The 19143-nt window shown below is 46.0% G+C and overlaps 1 protein-coding gene across 1 annotated transcript in view; it reads right to left on the bottom strand.

Annotated features, from left to right (window-relative positions):
• Positions 1-321: 321 nt before the first annotated feature.
• Positions 322-19143, bottom strand: part of LOC144107685 (nischarin-like) — a 66728-nt gene continuing 47906 nt past the window's right edge. The window contains exons 11-12 of the mRNA XM_077640806.1: positions 14956-15092; positions 322-1902 (exon numbers count right to left, since the gene is read on the bottom strand). Of these exons, the coding sequence (XP_077496932.1) occupies positions 1012-1902; positions 14956-15092 (1028 nt within the window). The 3' untranslated portion in view covers positions 322-1011. The remainder of the gene's footprint in view (positions 1903-14955; positions 15093-19143) is intronic.

The following is a 19143-nucleotide window of genomic DNA, read 5'->3' as shown; positions in this document are numbered from 1 at the left end:
TGCCTACAAGTCACAAGATTTGTTTTTTGATTTGCTGCAAAGGATGCAAAATTTTATGCAGCATAGCCGACTACAACAAACCTTCAAGCATGTTGTTATGCTTGCATTGCTAAAACTCATCTTCAAGAGTGGATGCAACAACTATGTGAAATGGTACATAAACATCATGTCTAGAGGCCAGTGTTTATGAAGACAGAATGACGCAAGGCCACAAACTGAATATATTAACTTCTGCGCCACATGTGCAGCTGAACAATCCGCAATTCCATTGTCAAGCTGCATATAAGTGGTTTCTCACTACTATGGCAATCACGCAACAACTTTTAATAAGTTGAACATTTCTTTAATGATCTTTTCAAATGCTACCTGCAAGTCTGTATGAAAAACAACTGGCATGACAACGCTGATGCAGCAGTATTTCAACACAAATAATCCAAGACTCGATGACCAACAGACCTCATCCTGGTCCCCCTGTTGTCTGGACAACTTCTCTCAAGTTTTGACTAACAAGTTTTTCCCCTGTAAATTTGGCCGCCATACCAACTTCAGTGCATGCTGCACAGACATGCTATGACACACAGCTGCAGCGACCAGTCTTTGTAGCCTCCGGTGATTGACACTTCCGTGCATGTCAAAATATTCACCTCAGTATTAACAAAGAACAACGGTCTGGACAGCTGCATAGGCGGAACACAGCACGTTTCTGAGGCAAACTACATAACATAGTGCTCATCCAAAATTGAGCTTAGTATCAAAAGCCGTTCCAAATTTCAGGTACCAACAACACGAACACCAAGACTGTCTCCTTTCATGGCTTGTCAAAGGAGCCGTCACAGCAGTTCACCAAAAGCATGCCACAATTTTTCTCATAACAGAACAGTTTACGCGTGTATTTCTGCGCAAGAAATCACATTCATTTCACCATCCTGCATAGGTCCAGGAACACAAACTACAGCAGGCCAGCTGCGAGCAACACATCTGAGCTTGGCAAGCCTTGAGGACACAGCACCGTCATGAGTTCCTGGCAGCTAGAAAGGCCTCAAGAAACTGGCTCCGCGAGTCCCTCGCCTGAAACCTAGCCACAAACTTCTCTCCTCCTTCAAAGCTGATTGCTACGCCAAAGCCGCACTTCTTGAACTCGTCCACAGAGTCCACTGCAGATGGCCAGTGCTCTGGAAGCTGCACGTCCACCACGGGCAGTGCGACGTCCCACGTCCGTTTCACTTCAAACGGCCGCAATGCGCTAAACACATTTTCTACCACAATCACTATCTCCTTGCGTGCGACGAGTGCGTAGTGCACAATGCCCACACCCACGTCATTCAAGAGGACACGCCCGCAGAACCGCACGGCAGACAATGTGCCTGCAGCTACACACTCTACATGCTGTGGTGTAAACTTGTCCTGGCACTCGAGGCCAAACGTAGCAGCAAACCGTCGCACCAGGTCGTCCGTGTCTTCGACCGATGCAGGCAGCAAGAGGAAAGTGCTGTTGGGTGCAGAGCCCATCCGAAGTTCCAGGTAGCACCGGTGTGGACCCCTGAGGAGGTGGACCATCTCACAGGGTGCAATAGTCGTGCAGCGGCCAAACTGTGGCACCACCGCTCCACCGGCACCAAGCACACACTCCAGTTCGAGCAGGCTGAGCCCCGCACCATTGGCCACTGTGCAGACGACACTCGTGGCTTGCGCCTCAATGCAGACGCACCACATTACCCACTCGGGGGCATGGCCCTTGGCCTGTGCCTGCAGCTGGTCCTGGAAGCTGGGCTGCTGGAGGCCCATACGCAGGAGCCAGTCAGGAAGGGCCACTTCGCTCCAGCCAACAGCTGGCGATTCGCCCTTGTCCGCGCAGTGGGAAGAAGCCTCCTCAGGGTGGCTAGGAGGGGCTTGAGCCGCTGGCTGCATGAGCCATCTCAGTGAGACATACATAGAGGAAAAAGGCACACTTTTTCCTCACAGGAATGCATCTCATCCCAAAGGGACCAATGTAACTGGCTGTTGGCTTGAAAAGTGAAAAAACTCAACACCATCAAACGACTGCATAGGTCAATGCAAGGGCAAGGTTCAACCCTTCTGGAAATTGCAGGCTGTCCCTTCTACGACAGCAATGAAACTTGCCATCCCAACTGATAAGCGCACACCATGACGAGTTTTCAGTGCCACTCGCATGTCTGGGAGGTTGCTGTGAAGGTCCTATAAAAACTTTTCTGTCTTATGTATGCAGGGTAACCACTGTAGTAACTGCACCAGCTTCACACTATGCACGCACAATTTCTTCGCACTCATGGCCCATTTGGCTTTTACCTCTTCTGGTGGTGTTCCAGTGCTCAAAACCGAGCTGGTTTTGCCCCATGTCAAACAACAAGTGTTCACCCATGCCAGTAGTTGCTGATATGCACATACACGGCAAAACACACAACTCTCACTAAATGCAGGAACAAATTTGGTGACACGACACTTTTTAATTGCATGCCGTTAGCTTCTGCCAACATAACGGCAGCAATGCAAAAAAGCAGTGACATGCCACTGCTGACATGGTATAGTCTTTGCCAAAAGTAACTGGGCAAAGGAGGTTTGTTCCTTGGCCGCACAGCGAAGAAGTTATGGCAGCCCATAAGCTATGAATCTGAAAAGTAAGGGGAGCCCTTTTCCTCACGTTTTGACACCTTTTGATCTTTAGGGGTGCCTTAACGGCTTTGTTATATGGTTGAGAAGCAAAAACCTGCTGCCTAGTAACTTTTGGCTCCCTATTTTAGAGTACACATCTGTCAGAGTGGTGCAATAGGCCATATGTCTGGATCCAAAACTTGAAATCGTGACTTAGATTCTTGGCTAGTGTCTTTCCTTTTCTTGTTAGGTTAGTTAGTTATATTGGTTTTAATGGCGCAAAAGCAACTGAGGCTATGATGCGCCAAGCACACGGTTAGAGCTTTTGTTAAAGGTTACGCTTTTTATATCTAAAGTTTGTTTAAAACATTGGCTTCTCTGAGAAACTTAAAAATGCTTGAAAAATCAACCAGTGCTTGATCACCCAAAAGTAACATGGGGTGTAGTGGGATGTATTCATTGTAGAATGTTGTGAAATATTTTTTCCTCAGTTGTTCCAGTTTTGTGCATACAATTAAAATGTGGTTTACCGTGAGTTCATCGCCACACATTTCGCAGAGAGGTTTGTCTTTTTTGGTCAATAGGAAGTTGTGTGTAAGGTGTGTGTGTCCAATGCGTAGTCGACACAAAATAACTTCTGTAAAATGTTCCTGATGTTTAGATGATCTCCACTCTCCCAAAACGGGTTTATTAGTGTGTAGTTTGTTGTTTGTCTGTTCTTCCCACGCAACCTGCCACTTATGCCTGAGTTTACTGTGCAGTAAATTAGAAAAATCCCTCTGTGGTATGTCAACTTGTTTTAAATGACCAGCTTGCGCTGCACAAGCATCTGCTCTCTCATTACCTAAAATTCCAACATGGCTAAGGATCCAGCAGAGTATAATGTTATGTTTTTGCTTTGTGATTTTAACTATGTTATGTTTGATTTTTCCTATTATGTGTTGTGTTGTGTTGTGTTTTATGGCACATAGGCAACTGAGGCCATCATGCGCCAAGAACAAGGTATAGGAAAAGTCTTGTTGAATATTATAGAAATGCAAGAATAATCCTTGCTCTAGTGGCCCTCAAACATTAATATTACCCAGTGAACACATACACAAATTTTATGAATGGCTACAAGTAAAAGCTTTAAAGAGGGCCGGGTAACCTCAGTAGCCTTCCTTGGCTGCAGAAGGACATCGAGGCTCCCAACCAATCAAAATAAAAGCCTCAGCTTTCTTCTCAGGCCTGAGAAATTGGCTGAGGTGAAATAAATTCAAACAAACCAGTGGGTAAAAATTTAGAGACTCCTGAGAAATCCTGTTTCGTTAAGAAAGCTAAAAACACATGATATATTAACAATTAAATCTCCTAAAAGCAGTGCGGGATGAAAAGGAATGCATTCATTATAAAATTCAGTAAAATACGTTTTTCTTATTTCTTCCAGTTCCACACAAGAGAATAAAATGTGCTTAACCGTGAGTTCATCTCCACATTGTTGGAAAACGGGTTTGTCTTGTTTTGTTAGTAGGAAGTTGTGCATAAGGTGCGTGTGGCCTATTCGGAGACGGCATAAGATCACTTCCTTGAAACGTTCTTGGTGCACACACGACTTAAATTCACCTAAAACTGGTTTTACCAAGTGTAGTTTGTTTTTGAGCTCATTGTTCCAAGCCGACTGCCATTTTTTTCTTAGTTTCCTTGCTACTAATTTCATGCAATCATTAAACGGCATATTTACTTTCTTTATTTCCTTGCCACGAGCTTTACCAGCACACATCTGCTCTCTCATTGCCTTTTATTCCCACATGACTCGGGACCCAGCACAGTTTTATATTTTGTCCTTGAGCTGTGGCAGTTACTATGTTGTGTATGATGTCACCAAGCAGAGGGGAGCTTGCGTTTTTAGAATGGAGAGCTCTAAGTACACTTAAGGAGTCTGTGTAAATAACAGCATTTTTGAGGTTCTCACTTAGTATTTTTTCTATGGTCATCCATACCGCGTAGCACTCCGCGGTGAAGATGGAGGAACACTGGTAGTCTTACTATTTGCTCCGAATTTCCTCGCACCACTGCGCTTCCTACGCAACTATCTGTTTTTGATCCATCCGTATAAAATTCTGTAAAACTACTGTATTTTTCTTCAAGGGCACGGAATTCTTGTAATATATGTTGCTGTGGAGTTCGCTTTTTACGGAAATGTGCAACAGTGAGGTCACACAGTGCAGGAAAATTGAACCATGGAGGCAGTGGACCACGTCTTCGAGCAACGCCAGGTAATGCATCCATTACGCCGAGGTTTTTGCACATATCTTCAAAACGCAGGAGAAGTGGCCTTATAGCTAATGGTTTGTTGTTAAATAGTGTTCTAGATCGGCACTTTGTGACTATTTGGTGACATATGTTTAGGTAGTGAACGGATTTTTAAAACGTACGAGCAAGTGAGCATGGTTCTTCTCTCTGTAAGCGACGGCTCGTTGGCTTCCACATAAAGACTGTTTATCGGTGACGTCCTGCATGCGCCGGTAGAAAGACGCAAGTCTAAACTGTGTACTGGGTCTAGCCGTTTAAGGTACGATTGCCTCGCTGATCCATAAACTATGCATCCGTAATCTAATGTAGAACGTACTACAGAGCGATGAATCCGTAAAAGACAAGTCCTATCGGAACCCCTATGTTTTCGTGAAAGTACTTTTAGTATATTCAGAGATTTAGAAGCTTTCTTTTTGAGTATGTTTATGTGTGGTAGGAATGTGGGCTTTTTGTCATTCCTAGAAATTTGTGCTCATCTTTAATTGGTAGTGGGACTTCATTTAAATACAGGGAGGAATCAGTGTGCAGTCCTCTTCTAAGCGAAAAAAGAACAGCTACTGACTTTTGCGTGGAAAACTTGAAACCGTTTCTGTCTGCCCATGTTGTTAGTTTATTTACTGTCATCTGTATTTGCCTCTCACACGATGAAATGCTAGAGGATGTGCAAGCAATCTGGAGATCGTCGACGTAGACAGAATACATGATAGACTTTGGGATTATTCTTGCTAGGGAATTCATTTTTACTATAAAAAGCGTGGTACTTAAAATGCACCCCTGAGGCACGCCGTTCTCTTGAATGAAAGCTTTAGAAAGAGTGGCACCCAGGCGTACTTGAAATGAATGGTTGGTCAAAAAGTCACTCAAGCATTTTAGCATTCTACCATGGATTCCGAGGTCTCCAAGGTCCCGCAGTATGCCAAACCTCCATGTGGTGTCATAGGCTTTCTCTAAATCGAAAAAGACTGCAAGGCAGTGTTGCTTCTGTATAAATGCTTCTCGGACTGTGTTCTCTAGGCGGACTAGATGGTCGGTTGTAGAGCACGCCTTTTTAAACCCACACTGATGGATGTTAAGAAGATCACGGGATTGTAATATAAACATTAATCTAATGTTAAGGACGCTTTCGAAAGATTTGGCAAGTACGCTTGTTAGGGCTATAGGTCTGTAATTGCCAGGGGAGGTAGGCACTTTTCCCGGCTTCAACAACGGTACAATTGTGGCTTTTTTCCATGCCTCTGGAATCTCTCCTGGTAACCATATTTTGTTAAAAAATTTCAGAAGCGAGTCTACAGCATGTTCGGACAAGTGGGCAAGCATTTCGTAATGGACTTCATCTGGTCCTGGTGCAGTTTGTTTATGCGAAGAAAGTACACTGTTAATTTCTTGTAGTGTAAATGGGCTATTATATGCTTTGTGAGCACTGCCCTTTATCGGCAGTCTTTCTTTTTCGGCTGTGTCTTTATATTTTAAAAATGATTCTGTATAGTTAGAGGAACTAGATACAGTGGAAAAATGTTCGCCTAATATGTCTGCTTGTTCTTTTATATTTGTCTGTACACCAGGGGCGGTCAGAAGATGAACTGTGAATGGAGAGTAGCGACCATCCATTTTGTGTACTGCCGCCCACATTTTTTTCGAAGAGACTTGGCTGTCTATCGAGGAAATGAAACGCTGCCAGGATGATTTTTCGGCATTTCGACGTATGTACCGCGCTTTTGCTCTTGCTTTTTCAAAGTTTATAAGATTCTCCTGTGTGGGGTATCGGCGAAATATACCCCAAGCTTTATATTGTTGTTTTTTTCCTTCTTTGCAATCTCGTGTCCACCACATTTTATGGTTGCGTTGTACTATTCCTGAAGATTGTGGGATAGCCAAGCGTGCGGCAGAAAGAATGCAATTTGTGAACTTTTCATTTATTGCATTTACATTAAGATTTTCTAACGTAATATTTTCTAATGTGGCTGCTGTTCTAAACAGCTGCCAGTCTGCTAAATTGAGCTTCCAACACCGTGGTTTTGTCTGGGTGAATGATGGCAGGGATGACAGGCAGAGTTTAACAGGGAGATGATCGCTTCCGTACGGGTTGTCTAAGACATCCCATTTAAAATCGTTAAAAACTGAAGGAGAGCTAAAAGACAAATCTAAAGCACTCATTTTTCCTGAACTAGGGGAGCAATAAGTAGGCTTACCGGTGTTCAATAAACAAATATTGTTGGATAGTATAAAATCCTCAATAACCTGACCTCTGCTATCGGTTTTCTCACTGCCCCAGAAACAAGAGTGTGCATTAAAATCGCCAACTGGAAAGTATTTCTCTGGTAACTGTTGTAAAAGGCCCTCTAATTCATGCTGTCTTACTTCGAGATGTGGTTTAAGATATACGCTACAAATTGTAATGGTTTTGTAACCAACCACGGTGGCTGCTACGGCTTCGAACCTAGTTTTGAGTTTGATCTCGCTAGCTGCTACGCCAGGTTGCACAATGATTCCTACGCCTCCCGAGAGTCTGCTCGCCCCCTCTCGGTCACGGCGGAAGACAGTATACTTCTTTAGCACCTTTGTGTGCTGAGGGCCTCGATTGGTTTCCTGCACACATAAAGCAATAGGAGAAATTGTGTTTAATATGTCTTTTATGTCGTTATAGTTATTTACGAGACCTCTGCAGTTCCAGTGTTTTATGAAAGCCATCTTAATGTTGTGTGCATGTGTGCAGATAAAATTAGATTAACTTTGATTTGGCCCCTTGACTCGGAGCCTCACATTTTTTAGAGCGATCCAAAGACCTCTACCGTCCGTCCGATGTGGACGGCACGGGGCTGTCCTGGGTCATGTCCATCGCCTCAGCAGAGGCGCTGGACGACCGTGCAGGATGCACGCTGACTTTTGAGTTAGACCTCGACCTGTGGGAAGAGGTCTTGAGGCCCGCTGACCCGGGGGTCTGCGCAGCCTGCTTTGGGGTTGGCGGAGTAGTACCAGTTACTCCTCCAGGGGGCGTGGATGGCCCTGCCATAGGCCCACTGCGTGCGGCCTGGACACGTGCCGAAGCCTGGTGTGATGCGCCGCACCCACGCACCACATCGGCAAAGGTTGTTTTCGCAGTGAAGGAGAATCGGTTTGTTTCGCCGTATCGCCTTCTCGCTTCCTTGAAAGAAATGCTTTCAGTGGTTTTCAGAGTAATTATTTCTTTTTCTTTTTTCCAGGACGGACAAGCCCTGCAGTATGCAGCATAGTCTCCCTCACAATTTGTGCACCGCGGGGCAGCAACACATTCATCTGACTGGTGGTCCTTCGAGGAGCATTTCGTGCAAATTTTGCGGCCACGACAACCCTGAGCCATGGCCGAACCTCTGGCAACTGAAACATCTGCATGGGTTGGGTATATATGGCCTTACATTTATTTTCAGGTACCAGACTTCAATGTTTCAGGTAGTGTGCTGGTGTTGAAAGTGAGGATCATGTGTTTCGTATCTATTTCCTTGTTATCCTTCCGGATCTTTATCCGCTGAACATTTATGACATCTTGGTCGGCAAGGCCTTCAAGCATTTCTTTTTCAGAGAGGTGAACAAAATCAATTTCTGATATGACGCCTCGGACTGTGTTCAAAGATCGGTGTGACGTGATGGAGACAGGAATCTCCCCTACCGATACAATGTTTGCAAGTTTCGGGTGCTGGATAGTGTCATGTATGTCAAGCAGTAAGTCGCCACTAGCCATTTTTGATACCTTGTACCCAAACCCCAAGGTATCTGTCAGGCACTTTGCTACCAAGAATGGGGTAATCAGTCTTGCTTGTTGTTCTTCAGCTTTGCTGTGAATGACATGAAATTTTGGGAATGACACTTTTCTTTTTTGAAAAAAATCTTCATCGTTCCACCCTCTTTTTAGAGAGCGATCAGGTTGGGAATGGAGGGGAGCCGTAAAAAAATTTAGTTTTTCAGCCACGGTGCCAGCCACCCACCACGGAGCCCAACAAGGGGACGGGACTGCAACATGCACGCAAGTCCTGCCCACGCCAGCTGTACACCTCAACTATAACCAAATATGACGAAACCCAGGGTAGTTTGCCACACAAGGTTAACCCTAGCCACCCATGAAGAAATGAAAAAACCAAGAAACGACGAGGAGACAGGATAGTAGTCAGAAAGAAGACAGGAAAGTAAAAGATGTAGAGGAGGACAGGAAAAGGAGACTGCCGATTTCCCCCGGTCGGGTCAGGCCGGAGGTGCCGTCTACAGGAAGCTGGGGCCAAAGTGGTGTGTTGCCTCCGCCGAGGAGCCTTAAAGGTCCAAACGCTCGGCATCGGCTCAACCACCAGGATCCCCTTTTCCCCGGACACGGCGATGCCACGCACGGCGAGGCGCGGGTGCTCAGGTCCGTGGTGATGCACTGTTCACCATCATCCCCTGCGGGGAAGTCCCTGCGGATGCTCGGGAACCCGTGGTGTCGCCACTCACCAACGCCTGCAAGTTGCAGACGCCCCCCTGCGGAGATTTTCCTATTATGGGTTCAGCAGCATTTGTAGGGTGCAGCGCTTGGAGCATACTCAGTGAATCGGTGTAAATGATCCTATTTTTTGTTTTGTTTTACTATTTGTTCTACGGCTACGAGGATGGCATAACACTCCGCAGTAAATACCGATGCATACTGTTGGAATCGTATTTTTTTTTTTTCATTTTTTCCTTGAATTACTGCACTTCCGACATGACTGTTTTTCAGCCATCAGTGTAAAATTCAGTGTAGGTGTCATATTTTTCTTGTAAGGCAAAGAACTCTTGCAGTATGTGCTCGTGTGGCATTTGCTCTTTGTTTACGTGTGTCAGTGTGAAGTCACACACCGTAGGGAGGCTGTACCATGGTGGCAGATAGTCATGTCTTTGTGCAATATTCGGTAGGGCATCCAACACTCCAAACTCTTCACATTTATCTTCAAAGAGCATTATTAGTGGCCTGATGTACCATGGTGGCAGATAGTCATGTCTTTGTGCAATATTCGGTAGGGCATCCAACACTCCAAACTCTTCACATTTATCTTCAAAGAGCATTATTAGTGGCCTGATAAAATGTGGTTTATTATTGAATAATCTTCTAGATGGGAACTTGGTAACAATGGGATAGCAGAGATGTTTAGAAAGAGAACGGGTTTTTAGGATGTACTTGCATGTAAGTGTGACTCTTCTATCCTCTAGTGTGGGCTCATTAACTTCAACATAAAGACTATTTACCGGGGATGCTCTATATGCTCCAGTTGATAGGTGCAGTTGTTTCACAGGGTCCAGTCGTTTCAAGTAGGATGCTCTTGCTAAACCATATATTATGCACCCGTAGTCCAGCTTGGAGCGCACCAAAGAGCGGTATATTTGTAAGAAGCATGCTTTATCGGACCCCCACCGTTTTTGCGAGAGTACCTTTAATACATTGAGGGCTTGGGATGCTTTCTTTTTAAGGTTGTTAATGTGTGGTAGAAATGTAAGTTTCTTATCAAAAGTGACGCCTAAAAATTTATGTTCCTGTTTGACTGGCAGTGTAGTTTGATTCAAGCACAGATTGGGATCGACCTGTAGGCCTCGTCGTAATGAAGAACAGCTACTGTTTTTTGAGGAGAGAATTTGAATCCATTTTTCTCTGCCCAAGCAGCCAGTTTATTTAGTGTGATTTGTATTTGTCTCTCGCAGGACAGTATGCTGGAAGAAGTGCATGCTATCTGTAGGTCATCTACATAAACTGAATACATTACGGACTTGGGTATTACTTTGGCCAAAGAATTCATTTTTACTATGAAGAGTGTCATACTTAAAATGCATCCCTGGGGTACGCAATTCTCTTGGGTGAATGACATTGACAGAGTTGCTCCTAGACGGACTCTGAATGTGCGGTTGGTCAGGAAGTCGTTCAAGCAGTTCAGCATCCTGCCGCGGATCCCTAGCTCTGCTATGTCATGGAGGATGCCGAACTTCCACGTGGTATCATAGGCCTTTTCCAAATCGAAGAAGACCCCGATACAGTGCTGTTTGTGGATGAATACCTCTCGGATGGTGTTTTCTAGGCGCACAAGGTGATCAGTGGTCGAGCAAGCTTTCTTAAATCCACATTGACGTACATCTAAGAGTCGACGAGATTCAAGTGTGAAGGTCAGTCTAATGCTTATTATGCTTTCGAAAGATTTAGCAATGCAGCTGGTGAGGGCTATCGGTCTGTAATTGTTAGGACTTGTTGGTTGTTTTCCGGGTTTCAGAAAAGGTACTATTATTGCTTTCTTCCACTCCTCAGGTATATTCCCAGTTGTCCATATTTTGTTAAAGAATTTCAACAATGCCTGCACGGCAGCCTCAGAGAGATGGGCGAGCATAGCGTAATGCACATTATCTGGGCCTGTTGCTGTCTTTTTACCAGAAGATAATACCCTAATCAATTCTTGGAGTGTGATGGGTTGATTGTAGTCCTCGTGCATACCTGCTGCAAATGGAAGTTTTTGTTTTTCTGCTATTGTTTTGTGCTTCTGGAACGTGTTTGTGTAATTGGACGAACTGGAAACTTCAGAAAAATGCTCACCTAGTATGTTGGCCTGTTCTTCTGATGATGTTTGTGTCCTGGGTGTAGTCAATAGAGGAAGTGTGAAAGAGGTATGGTCACTGCTGAATCTACGAACTTTTTCCCACATCTTTTTTGAGGACACATATTTCTGCCATGAGGATTTCTCGGCATTTCTCCGAATGAATCGCGCTCTGGCCTTGGCCCTCTTAAAGGCAATCAAGTTCTCCGCTGTTGGATACCAACGCAGAGAGCCCCAAGCTTTATTTTGTTGTTTTTTTGCTAATGTGCATCCTTGCGTCCACCATACTTTATGTTTTTTGTGTACGAGTCCTGTTTGTGGTATGGCTAGTGTAGCGGCCGATATTATGCATGTAGTAAACCTTTCGTTAATTTCGTCTATAGTGAGGTCTTCACAAAATTCTTTTCCTAGTGTGGCATTAGCTGCAAAAAGTGACCAGTCGGCGAGGTGAAGTTTCCAGCGCCGTGGTCTTGTGGGGATGACTGCAGTAGACGATGAGAGGCTGATTATAATAGGTAGGTGACCACTTCCCAGAGGGTCACTTAAAACATAACATTTAAAATCGTTAAAAAGCGATGGTGATGCGAAAGCTAAATCGAGGAAGCTCATTTTTGCCGAGCTTGGGCAATAATAAGTGGCTTTTCCTGTATTTAAAAGACAGATGTTATTTGAGAGAATAAAATCTTCAATTGTCTGCCCCCTAGAGTCGCAGTGCTCGCTTCCCCAAAAAGGGGAGTGAGCGTTAAAATCCCCAACTACCAGATATGGCTCTGGAAGTTCATCTATCAATTCTTCTAGATCATGGACTGTTAACGTAAAATGTGGAGGAATGTATACGGAACAGATTGTTAGTGTATTATAGCTGACGATACTGACTGCAACCGCCTCAAGTTTTGTATTGAGCTTGATTTCTCGAGCAGGGACGCCGCTTTGGACGACAATTGCGACGCCTCCCGAGAATCGATTTGCCTGCTCGTGATCGCGTCTAAAAGTTTTATAATGTTTCAGGATATGCACATGTTGTGGACCAAGATTGGTCTCCTGAAGACATAAAACTATGGGTAACATTGACCCTAAGATATGTGTTATGTCACTGTAATTCCGCATGAGTCCTCTGCAATTCCATTGAATTAAAAAAGCCATGTTTGTGTTTTTGAGAAGAAATGAAAGAGGATTTACTTAAGTGATGGGCCCGTTATGAGGGGCCTGTCTTTTTTTCGCTCAAGAGAGCTGTTCCGCCGCTGTAATGGAGGCGGAGTGGGTGTCGTATCCATCACCTCAACAGACGTGCTGGAGGACCGCGCAGCCACGGTTGTGTTAGTTTCAGATTTCTCCCGACAGGGGGAGGTCCTGCGGGATGCCGACCCATGGACCGGCGGTCCCTGCTTCGGCAATGACAGGGCAGCTTTCGCTGACCCTGCCTAAGGCGTGGATGGCCCTGCCATAGGCTCGGTCGGATCGGCCTTGGCAGGTGCCGGAGTGCTGTGTGGTGCTACGCCCCTGCGCACCACATCAGCAAAGTTTTGTTTTGCTGTGAAAGAGAATGTGTTCGTAAGCGCAAAACGCCTTCTCGCTTCTTTAAATGAGATGTTTTCTTTTGTCTTTATGGTGATTATCTCTTTTTCTTTCTTCCAGGACGGACACGCCCTGGAGTATGCAGCATGTTCTCCTTCACAGTTTGCACAGCGCGGGGCTGCGTCACATACATCAGACTGGTGATCATTCGAGGCACATTTTGCGCAAGTTTTGCGACCGCGGCAGCTCTGTGAGCCGTGGCCGAACCTTTGGCAGTTGAAACATCTGTGAGGGTTTGGTATGTATGGTCTTACATTGATTTTCAAATATCCCACGTCGATTGTGTCGGGCAGGGTGCTGGTGTTGAATGTCAGGATCATGTGTTTTGTGTCTATTTCCTTGTTGTCCTTCCGGATTTTGATTCGGTGGACATCTATGACGTCTTGGTCGATGAGCCCTTCGAGCATTTCTTTTTCATTTATGTGAACAAAATCATTTTCCGATATTACGCCTCGGACAGTGTTAAGTGAGCGATGAGGAGTCACGGAGACCGGGATTTCCCCTATGGACATTAGGTTGGAGAGCTTAGAGTGTTGGACATTGTCACACAGTTCGAGCTATAAGTTGCCGCTGGCCATTTTTGACAGCTTATAGCCAATGCCTAAGTTTTCAGTCAAGCACTTTGACACAAGGAAGGGGGATATTATTCTTGCCTGTTTATCTTGTTGTTCACTGTGGATCACATAATATTTGGGGAAAGTTACTTTTCTTTTTTGAAAGAAGTTATCTGCCTCGTTCCGCCCTCTTTTGAGAGAGCGATCTGGTTTTGAAAGTTGGGGAGCCATAAAAAAATTTGGCGGCACTGCCAGTCAAGCCTTCCGAGGCTTTGTCAGGCCCACATTTGTACTGAAAAGAGCAATTAAAGTTATTATTATTATTATTATTATTATTATTATTATTATTATTATTATTATTATTATTATTATTATTATTATGGTGCCAGCCACCCACCACGGAGTGTACGTAACAAGGGGATGGGACAGGAACTTGAAAGCAAGTTCTGCCCACGCCAGCTGTACACCTCAACTATAACCAAATATGACGCAACCCAGGGTAGTTGGTCACACAAGGTTAACCCTCGCCGCCAGAAAAAGGGGAAAACCAAGGAGTAGGGGATAGGAGAGTTGTGGGAAAGAGATAGCAAAGTGAAAGATGGAGGGGAGGATAGGAAAGGGCGACTGCCCATTCCTCCCGGTCGGGTCAGGCCGGAGGTGCCGTCTACAGGAACGTGGGACCAAAGTGGTGTGTTGCCTCCGCCGAGGGGCCTTAGAGGTCCAAACGCTCGGCACCGGCTCAACCCCACCAGGACACCATTTTTCCCGTACACGGCGATGCCACTCACGGCTAAGCGCGGGTGCTCGGTGATGCACTGTTCACCATCATCCCCTTGCGGGGATGTCCTTGCAGATGTTTAGTAAGCTGTGGTGTTGCCACTCACCAACGTCTGAAAGCTGTAGACGCTCCATGCGGGGCTCCTTTTCTTGATTAAAGTTTATTCACTCACACACAGATATAGTCACTGCTGCAAAAGTCAAGGCATTCTGGGTACCTGGCCAATCCTTTGCAACGATCACCCTCATGCTTAACGTCTCCCTTGGTAAATTATAACGTGGCTCCAAAGGTAGCATTTTCTCGCAAGCCAGAGAGCTCCGCCGTTTTTCTTCTAAGGACGGAGAAGACAACTGCTTAATCTCCAGCAATTTCCAGAGCAACACAGTGACCTGAGAGGCAGAGTGCACAGCAGGCTCCTCAGTGTGAAACGAGAAACCGAGCTGTGCAGGTGTTCATGGGCCCTGTCTAAATGTGGCCACAGACTGAACTCGCAACCTACACTCTTAAACATGAGTGCACCTATATGGGAGTAAACTAGGTGACAGCTTACTCCCTTTTTACTCCTTTCTGTTTAGAGACCCCCCCCCCCCTTTACCTGGAGCCGGTGCATGCGGTTGAGTAGGCAGAGCCAGTCGTTGCCACCGAGACTACGCAGGGCGGCCACCCGCTCCCGGAACTGGTCGGCCGGCGGCTCGGCAGTTGTGCTTCCCATCAGCTCCGCGCGAGCGGTACCTGCAGGGAATAGAGTGTGCACCCCAAAGAGTGCATTCTAGGATGTCCTGCCATTTCGAAAAGACCCGCTGACAACTGTTAAAGCATTCAGTTATGCTAGTCAATACTAGTTTCCTAAATTCACAACTGCTAGTGGATTAAAGGAGATGCGGACATGGCACACTGAGACAGGACAGAGTAATCGTCAACCCGTCTGGCTGGGCCAGTTGGCATTGGCTTCATAAATTAATAATTTGTAACTTACTAATCTACTAGTAACCATTAATTTAGGAAACTAGTGCCAACAAGCCCAACTTGACGCTTGAGCAATTGCTCTGTCTAGCAAAGAGTTTTTCCCGCCTCTGTGTATCCTGTCAGCATATGTTAGTTTGCTGGCAATCATGAATTTAGGGAGACCTCCTAACATACACGCATGCCAATTGTCACATCTATCAAGAGGAGTAATGAATGAGCCAAGAGAGAGCACCAACTATGCACCTGTGGCTCATTGTTAGGGTGACACACTTGGAAAATGTCACAAAATGAGCATGAATTGAGAAGTAGCATGTGCATAGCCTGGTGAGGTACAGGGTTTGGGGGGCAATGAGCTATTAGAAGAGGCAGTGTTCCAAGTGAAAATAGGCCAGTTTAGAGAGACATATCACAGCATGCCAGTCAGTCTGCTCAACATCAAGCTGCCCAAAAAGTTACCCGTAATGATCTCACTCAATTAGCTTTGCCTCTGTCCAGAGAGCAGCTGAAGCACTTTTTGCACCGGTCAAAAGGAACACAAGGATGCAGGCAAGACAAGCTACATCATGGGGAAACCAGGGCCTGTTTGCTGGAAGAATTTTACTTGCTCAACAGTTTAGTACGAAGTGCCAAATATTTGCAACACATGGCTAGGACAACAACACGACCCTTTTCGCTGCATTGTTTACTCAAAAAGTAGCAGTGGCTTAGCTCAGCTATGCCAGGATGTACGTAGCGTGAGCTGCGCTGAGCCGCTGAGCAGCAATTTCGCTCTCCTTCTCCATGGCTATACCACACTGGCAAACGCCCCACTGATACCTCTGCACATGCGCACAAAATGAGAAGCGCCATCAAGTGGCTCCGGCGCAGCGTCAGACTTGGCTACTGCACAACGGAGGCGCACAGCTGGGCACGTGCGCGCCGGTGCCAGTGCATCTGCCGCGGTTATGACCGGCAAGGCACACGCAGTGGCGGCGGAGCGCGCGGCAGCGGCGGCTCCAGCTGTGCGCCATGTGACATCACTGCTCCTCGCGCATGCGCAGCACGGCTCTCCAGGAGCCACGCAAAACTGCTCAACCTTGGCCAGTGTAGCTCAAGCTACAAAAAGTAAATTTACTCCATGGCCAAAACAAAAAACAGGATTTGTCCCTAGCTGTCCCAGGCTATCTAATTTACTGCATGCTCTCTGCATCTGTACTCATGCTCCCTCTATGTCTCGCATGGTTTCTACCAACTGAGATATAGAGGCAACTGTCATCCTAATCAGTTATATTTTGGGTACGAAACGATTATTACCTACGCTACAAATTTCCCACTGAACAACACCCTTAAAATTTTTGTTAACGTGTTGCACAGTGAGGTGAAGCAATGTGGATTAGCAGTGATCTGAGAGGTTCTCACATCTACAAAGCCTGCTGTGTTTCCCACTAAAAAAATGGGAAACCTGCCTAAGGTTAGGCACACACTTGGCTCAATAGTTGCACTGTGAAGAGAATTTGAACCACGTGCAAAATTGCTCCAGCGAACAGGCCCAGAGCTCCCCAATTCTTTGTCAGCTGTCCAAAAAGCAAGTGCTGCAGCCACCTTAGCAAGGACCGTTGTGCTAGTGTCTGAACTATCCATAGCACTCGACTGGAAGCGGCATGTCGGAAAACCAGTGCAAAGCATGAAACACGAAGCAAAGGGCAGAGAACATCATCACCACCATCAGCCTGACGACGCCCACTGCAGGGCGAAGACCCCTCCTATATCTTTCCAATGAACCCTCTTCTGTGCCAGCTGTAGCCATGTTATCCAGCTTAATCTCATCTGCCCACCTAACCTTCTGCCACTCCCCGTTACACTTGTCTTCTTTTGGAATCCAGTAAATTACTTTTAACAACCAACAGTTATCTTGCCTTCGCATTACATGCCCTCCCCATGCCCATTTCTTCTTCCTGATTTTGACTAGGATGCCATTAACTTCCGTTTGTTCCCTGACCCACTCTGCCCTCTTCCTGTGTCTTTGAATGAAGGATTTTGAGGATCTTTTTCAAATGCTCCTAGCAACAGAGAAATTTTCCGGTGTTTCTAAATGACACAAGTGTCAGCAGCCCCTGTTGCTGCAAACAAGAAATGAACGTCCTTGGGCCTTCATGGCTCATATACATCCAAGGCTGCCGACACCAACCCACAGATGGACGAGCAGCTGCTTTCAGGTGCAAGGTTTCGCCACAATGCTATGCTCTTTTGCGTGCTGAGAACAGCAGGAGCTTGGGGCCAAGGTGAAATGAATCAAAGCACCCTGCTTGCCCATGGTTGAGTGGTGGAGTAAAAGCCAACCAGCTGCCAGCATTTCAGCCCGGACACAAATTGGGCATGTCACTCATGCGAGCAGGCACACTCTACTAATGGGTAAGCAGGCTGGTGTGTGAACAGGCAGTATGAAGAAACGGGGTGGATTTCAGAAATGGTATGGGAGAACTGCTGGTAGAATTTGCAGTGAAAAATTATCTAACCCTCATGCAAAGTTTCTGAAGATGTAAAAAGAGGCACCGGGCACCAAAAAGCCTGAAGAAGGAAACTAAAATGGAACGGGCTTCATAACATGCGCCCATGCCAACATCATGAGCTGTGGAAGTGCGGTAAGTATGACAAAAGAGAGGGAAAAGTCGCCAAGCAGGAGCAGGTAAACATGTTAGCAGCAAAGAAAAAAATTAGCTGCGGTTTAACTAATGTCATAGTCTTTCAATGCTTTTATGGTCATGAAACTTCTCCATAAAGCTATGAGAGAGCTTCATATATTGACTGCACCTTCCACAAGGTGGCGCTAAGAGTCCCGTGGGGGCAACGATGTGAGCAAGAGGGCATCTGTATGCCCTGTTGCTCACGTGTGGCAGCAACTATAGCAGCATGCCGGCAGTGTGGCAGCAACTATTTTCTCTTCTGATTTTGCCTTTGTTCACAAACAAATACAGTGCACATGAAGCGCAAGCCTGCGATGCCGGGTACTTGCTGTGTGACAGGTGTCTGCTCCGGCTGCAGAGGTACGCAGGAAAGGGCTTCGCAGAGAGAGTGATGCCGAGCAGCGTAAAATTAGAAGTGGCCGATACCCCGACAGGAAAGAGGTGGATTTAGCTTCGACTCCAAGCATGTCCGTGTTTGCGAGAGGCATTTGGCCCCACGGATTTAATTCAGCCTGACGAGTTTGTGGTCAACAGAGAAGCAGTGTCGCTGCAATGAGAGAAGCTGAAACTGAGGCGTGGCGCCGTCCCACGGATATTCGAAGGCCTACCAGTGTACTTGAGCAAGAATCTGTGATGATGTTGCATTTTAGCCAAAGCTGTACTCTTCAATGTGCGTATGGCTTTTGGTGCAAAAGCACTACTTTACGGGGTCAAACACAACTAAGAATTTTGTGGCATGCCCGACTTCGAAGGTGCAGAAAAAAATTAACATTGCCGCGACTGGGTTTCCAACCCGCGGCGGCGCGAACAGATCAGCTTTGCTGGCCACTGCATGAGAGCACTATGCTATCATCGCCACAGCCGGTCATGCCTCGTGCAATACTCTCCCGCGCTGCACATTGCACATCATCGTCTTCATCAACACCTGTGCAACGAACAGATCAGATCAGCTTAACCTCAATCAGAGCTTAACCTGAGTCTAATATCCTCGCCTGACGTGATGACGACCAAGAAAATCTAAACCATGAGCCAACAAGGCTAAACATGTGCTCACCCGTCTAACTGTTTAACTACGTTAAACCAATACCGCTTTTTATTTTGTACATGCTGCTTCGTGCTTCCTGTCATTGCTCATTTTTGGTTTATTGCATGGC

Source organism: Amblyomma americanum, chromosome 10 (genome assembly GCF_052857255.1).
Source record: "Amblyomma americanum isolate KBUSLIRL-KWMA chromosome 10, ASM5285725v1, whole genome shotgun sequence".
In the NCBI taxonomy this organism is placed as follows: domain Eukaryota; kingdom Metazoa; phylum Arthropoda; class Arachnida; order Ixodida; family Ixodidae; genus Amblyomma; species Amblyomma americanum.
This window is presented reverse-complemented; position numbering and strand designations above follow the sequence as displayed.